The following is a 6,078-nucleotide window of genomic DNA, read 5'->3' on the forward strand; positions in this document are numbered from 1 at the left end:
ATCTCTACTAAAAATGCAAAAAAATTAGCCGGGTGTGGTGGCGGGCGCCTATAGGCCCAGCTACTCGGGAGGCTGAGGCAGGAGAATGGCGTGAACCCTGGAGGCTGAGCTTGCAGTGAGCCGAGATCGCACCACTGGACTCCAGCCTGGACAACCAAGGGAGACTCCATCTCAAAAAAAAAAAAACTTTTATTTTGAAATAATTAGGCACCGACACTGCTGAAAGACCTGGTTGTCTGAATCTTCTCTTGTTGCTGGCTCATCTTTGGTGGTTCTATCTTTTCTTTCTTTCCATGTTTCTGTTACAGTATTTTTAATACTGTGTCTGCACCAACACCCTGGATTTGCCTTTGCTCCCACCCAGGATCCCCAGCTCCATCTGGGAAACCCCAATCCCACCTCCTGATCGCAGCATGCACTGCTCATGGCTGGCTACTCGCCGGGCTCTTCAGAGCTCCTCTCCCACCTATGATGCAGCCCAGGTAGGATCCAACTGATTCTCCACACTTGGGGCTCTCTGAAGTGTGGCCCCAATCTACCTGGCTAGCTTTGGGTTTTGAAGCAAGTTCATTAGCCTCACTCCACCTCCTTGGCAAAATGAGGAGATTAATCCCTATTTCTGCAATGTTGTTTCAGGGATTACAGACAATAACTGAAGCCTTAAGTGACTGGTGTGGAAGAGGTCAATGCCCATCTGCTCAAGTGTGCTCCATGTGCCCAGGGCACTAAGGGTCCAGCTTTTCTGTCCAGCAGTCACTTCCTATTTCCACCCCTACAGAGAGGCCTGAGGCATTATACAACAAGCCAACACATATGCTTTATGGTTCTGTTTCAAAAACATGAAAACCCAGGCCCCAGGACTCAAGTGATGTTGAGAAGCAGAAAGGATGGAGAAGTCGGTGGCCCCAGCATGGGTGCAAGCAGCCAGACCTCAGGCCCTCGCTCTAGGCTCCACGTGGCTGGGCTTGACTTCTGGCCAAGGGCTGCTCTTCCCACCTGAGGCCAGACCTTGCCTGAGGAAAGGGCCTGTGGCAGGAGGGAAGCTCAGGCAGAAGGAAGACGTGGCCAGCGGCCATCCCTGAGGAGGTAGTGAGCAGCTCCTGGTTCGGCAAGGGTGGGGGGTAGGAGCCAGGCTGAGGGGTCTTAGGGTCCCCTCTCCACAGCTCCGGTGGGCCCCCCGCTCCCCCAGCCAACTGCTTGCTCACCTGCCTTCTATGCTTCCTCCTGATGCCGGCCCCTGGGAGAGAACATCTGAAGGCAAGAAGGAAGGAGGGCCCTGCCTAAGCTTCTTCCTCCCTGCTTGGCCAAGTGGGAGAAGCAGCTGAGGTCCTTCGTTTAACTGAGGAAGTATAGAGGAGCTGGAATGCCTACCAGCTCGGAGAGGGCACTTGAGAGGGTCTATGAACAAATCTGTCTAAAAGCCACATTTGAGCTAAAAGCATCAGTCCATTCCTCAGCCCCAGCTCTGTGCAGGCCAAGTATCCAGAAGGCAGCAAGCAAGGACAGCCAGCCCAGTTGGGCCTGGACCCTGGTGCCGCCTCTTCCTCCAGCCTCAGCCCTGCCTGCTCCCCCAGGGCCCAGAGGAGGCAAGGTCAGGGGCTGGCCAGGCAGGGCCTATCTCCCAGGCTGGAGGTGGTTGTGGAGCTGCTCTGCCTGAGTCTTCAGACGCTGGAATTCCTCTTGAATGAAGTCTGTCAGGGCTTTGCGCATCTCCACCTGAGGGAAAGGACCAGGGATGGCCTGCACCCCTCGGGAAGCTTGGCCAAGGTGCCCTGGGAGGGTGACGGGAAGGAGAGGGTGGAGGTACCCTCAGGGGGCCCGGGGACAGCTATGGGGGACCCAGGAGGAAACTCACAGCTGACTTGTTCTCTGCCCGGAGCCGCTCGAGTACAGGCAGGGCACTGAAGGGCTTCCCGATCAGCACAGTGATTTTCTGTGGGGTGGCCACCAAGAGTGATGAGGAGCAGGAGGAGTGCCCACAGCCCCAGCCCAAGCAATCCGGGAGCCAGAAGCTAAGCCCCGGCCCTGCTGTGCCACACATTCCCCAGGGGCCACTCTCTCTCTAAAATGAGGTCCTGGTCCTGGGTCCTGTGCTGTAGATAACCTGTCCTGACCCCATGGCCCACCCCTGCCCCAGCCTGACTTCCTCTGCTCTCATTTAATGTCTCAGTGCCAGGAAGTCCCTATCTATGTTCCACTCAGTCCCCTACTGTAGCCTCACACTCAGCTCCTCCTGCATCTGGCCTCCATAGTGCTGAGTGGGAGACATGGGGCAGATGGCAGACAGGCAGACAGACAGACAGCCGAAGGTCAGCAGTCCCCACCCACCTGTCCAAAGCGGGGGAAGTAGGGAGGACTGTTAGGAAGGACGTCATTCATTCCTGCAGCACAGTGGACAGAAGGCCAGATGTGGGGTGGAGCAGGGCAGCCTGAGTCCCAGGCCCCCCACCCCAGATACCATCTCTCTGTCCCTGTTCCCAGGCTCACCAACATGCCACAGGGGCAGGATGATGGGGTTGAGATGACATTCAGCAATCAGGCGCCCAATTCCTGCCCGGGGGGGAGGCAGAAATGTTAGCATAAGCTGGGCCCTGAGCCAAGCTTCTGTGCCAGCCTCTGGCCAGTGCCACCCCAGACATCCTCCAGTTCAATTCAGCTCCCCTGGGCAAGCCCCTCCACAAGGCAAGCCCTAGTCTCAGCACCTGTCCCCTTCCTGGCGCTACAACACACCCATTACCCCCATACAACCCAGCCTGAGGGGGCAGGAGCCGGGGCCCACAGGGCCCATCTCTGGGCCGAGTGGATGGCTGTGGCCAGAGACCACTAGCCCTTACCCCACTTGAAGCGCAGGAACTCGGAACTCATGTTCACTTTCCCTGGTGAGAGAGCACAGAGGCGAGGCTTGGGAGCCCATCCCGCTCATACCGCGGGGGCTCGACCCAGTCAGCCCTGCTGACCTTCTGGGAAGATATGCACCCAGTCCCCATGGTTGAGCTTCTCCAAAATGAAGTCCATCCCCTTCTGGTAGACACCATCTCCTGCAAGGAAAAGGCCTCTCCCCATCAGTCCCCATTCTCAGGGGTGTGGGGTGATGGGTTAGCTTACCCTCAACCCTCTCCAAACCTCAATGAAACAGGCCCTTCTCCCTGGGGCCCATGATTTAGGCACTTCCCATCCCCCACTGCGCCATCCACACAGATGCCCTCCAATGACTGTCTCCAGGGTCTGTGTGGCACTTGGGCACTTTGTGGGGCTTCCTTCCTAATATCTTCTAAACCCCTAAGTGCCAGGCAGCATCATCTCAAGTCATCTCCTACTGAGATTTTGACCTGGCAATTCCTCCATCTACCTATGACCCCTGTCTTCAGTGGCTCACCAGCTGGGCGGCTTCAGCCACATACCCCTGCACGCTCTGGAAGATCCCCAGGTCGGTGTACCACCTGCCTTCCCTCCCCAGCCAGGCCCTGGCTGCCAGCCGACCGCTCTCAGAGCCTCATGTATCCCTTTCTCTTCGAAGGTGCCACTCCCGGGGTGATCCTACCATGTGCTGGCTGCTAGATTCTGGGCAACAACCCTTTGCTGGGGTCTCAGCGACGTGTCACAGCCACTTCTCAGAGGGCACCTGCCTGAGGCCTCAGCCTCCACCATTCCTCCCTCCTGCTGGCCCCTTCTTCTCAGGGCGCCCCGGAAAACTAGACCCTCCCTTATAGGGAGGCCTCTTGGGAAAGGGAGAACATTCATTTGAATACACATCAAGAGTTTGGGAAAAACTCAAACTTGCTATAGACTGCAACAGTGGAGTCGAACTGCTCCTGGTCTAGCAACTTTCAACATTGGAGATAACCCTGAGACCATGACACTGGACCCAAGAGAAGGAAATGCAAACCTCCTTCCTTCTGAAGCCAATGTTGGCTGCGTGTTGGCTGGAAGCCTGGGGACGCTTGGAGACAGTAAGTACACAGTAAGGATCTCATCAACCTCGGTGATGGAAAAGTAACCACATGTCGGACAAAACAGGAAAGAGGAGGTAGAGAGGTTGAAGGAATGGGGTATAGCAGATATCCTCATCTTATAAAGTAGGGAGTGAAGAAGTTCTATCACAGAGAGACAGACATTGGGAATACCTCTGGCAATGAACTTTGTTCTCTGCAAGGCCGATTCTTTGGAAGGTGCTAGTTAGGGATCCAGGAGTCTCAACCCAACCCAAACAGTGCCCTGACCCAGCAGCCCACTCGGGCTACAGGGAGGGTGACGACCCACTGGAGTTTTCTCAGGGCATAGGAAAAGCAGCAGTTTCCCTACTTGGGACACAGCATGTGTAACAGTAGGGGGGAGTCTTCATAGGTACTGGCCCCTTCTCTACTAAAACCCACTGATGCAACCTATCCATTGAGCTTGAAACTGGAATTTTTTTTTTTTTTTTTTTTTGGAGACGGAGTCTAGCTCTGTCGCCCAGGCTGGAGTGCAGTGGCGCGATCTCGGCTCACTGCAAGCTCCGCCTCCCGGGTTTACGCCATTCTCCTGCCTCAGCCTCCCGAGTAGCTGGGACTACAGGCGCCCGCCACCTCACCCGGCTAGTTTTTTGTATTTTTTTTAGTAGAAACGAGGTATCACCGTGTTAGCCAGGATGGTTTCGATCTCCTGACCTTGTGATCGGCCCACCTCGGCCTCCCAAAGTGTTGGGATTAGAGGCATGAGCCACCACGCCGGCCCCCTGATCATTCTTCTAAGCTGCAGAACTGCACACCCCACTGCCTCTGGGACTGCTCTCCTTCCACAGGTGAGGGGCTCCTCAGATGCAGCACAAGCAAAACAGGAATCACCCTCTCCCCTCCCAGCCCCTGCACTGCTTTCCCTTTGCACTCGTCTCCCCGTGACTCAGCTCCAACACCTGGTGTTGAACTTGGTATCTTTGAGTTCTCTTCCTCACCCCACCCTACACTTAATCTATCAACAAGTCCAGAGTACATCCCAAAAAAGTCCCCTTCTCCGGTTCTCCACCGTGACCCTTGGAGGCCCAGCCACAATTATCTGCTGCTGGAGCTACTGTGACAGCCCTGAACTGGGCTCCTCACGTCCACCTAGCCCTGCTGCAGCCACATTGCAAACTAGGATGCTATTGGTCTCTTTTTTTTAAATTTTTTTGAGGCGGAGTCTTGCTCTGTTACGCAGGCTGGAGTGCAGTGGCACAATGTCGGCTCACTGCAACCTCCGCCTCCTGAGTTCAGATGATTCTCCTGCCTCAGCCTCCTGAGTAGCTGTAATTACGGGCATTTGTCACCATGCCCAGCTAATTTTTATATTTTTAGTAGAGACGGGATTTCACCATGTTGGTCAGGCTGGTCTCAAACTCCTGACCTCAGATGAACCACCTGCCTCAGCCTCGTAAAGTGCTGGGATTACAGGCGTGAGCCACCGTGCCCAGCAGATGCTATCTCTTAACCACAGACACAAGCATGTCACCACCTAGATGAGAGAGCACAGCCAAGTACAAAAATATATATATATTTTTTTGAGACCAGGTCTCACTCTCTGGCCCAGGCTGGAGTGTAATGGTATGATCTCAGTTCACTGCAACCTCCGCCTCCTGGGTTCAAGCGATTCTCCCACCCCAGCCTCCTGAGTAGCTGATATTACAGGCAAGTGCCACCATGCCCAGCTAATTTTTGTATTTTTAGTAGAGATGGGGTTTCACCACGTTAGGCTGGTCTCAAACTCCTGACCTCAGGTGATCCACCCTTCTCAGCCTCCCAAAGCACTGGGATTACAGGCGTGAGCCACCCCGCCTGGCTGGCTGGCTGGCTGGCTATCTATCTATCTATCTATACATACATACATACCTGGGGTCTCACTATATTGCCCAGGTTGGTCAGTCTGTCTGTCTGTCTGTCTGTCTATCTATCTATCTATCTATACATACCTGGGGTCTCACTATATTGTCCAGGCTGGCCTCAGTTGGGCACAATGGTTCATGTCTATAATCCCAGCACTCTGAGAGGCTGAGGTGGGAGGATCACTTGAGTCTAGGAGTTCAAGACTAGCCCTGGCAACGTAGTAAGACCCCAACTCTACAAAAAA

General features: G+C 54.8%; 1 protein-coding gene across 1 annotated transcript in view; it reads right to left on the bottom strand.

Annotated features, from left to right (window-relative positions):
* Positions 1-795: 795 nt before the first annotated feature.
* Positions 796-6,078, bottom strand: part of TAZ (tafazzin) — an 8,753-nt gene continuing 3,470 nt past the window's right edge. Inside the window, exons 5-11 of the mRNA XM_011955914.1 lie at positions 2,958-3,038; positions 2,835-2,876; positions 2,488-2,550; positions 2,329-2,381; positions 1,856-1,933; positions 1,608-1,716; positions 796-1,496 (exon numbers count right to left, since the gene is read on the bottom strand). Of these exons, the coding sequence (XP_011811304.1) occupies positions 1,615-1,716; positions 1,856-1,933; positions 2,329-2,381; positions 2,488-2,550; positions 2,835-2,876; positions 2,958-3,038 (419 nt within the window). The 3' untranslated portion in view covers positions 796-1,496; positions 1,608-1,614. The remainder of the gene's footprint in view (positions 1,497-1,607; positions 1,717-1,855; positions 1,934-2,328; positions 2,382-2,487; positions 2,551-2,834; positions 2,877-2,957; positions 3,039-6,078) is intronic.

This window comes from Colobus angolensis, unplaced genomic scaffold, assembly GCF_000951035.1.
Source record: "Colobus angolensis palliatus isolate OR3802 unplaced genomic scaffold, Cang.pa_1.0 Scaffold402, whole genome shotgun sequence".
NCBI lineage: Eukaryota > Metazoa > Chordata > Mammalia > Primates > Cercopithecidae > Colobus > Colobus angolensis.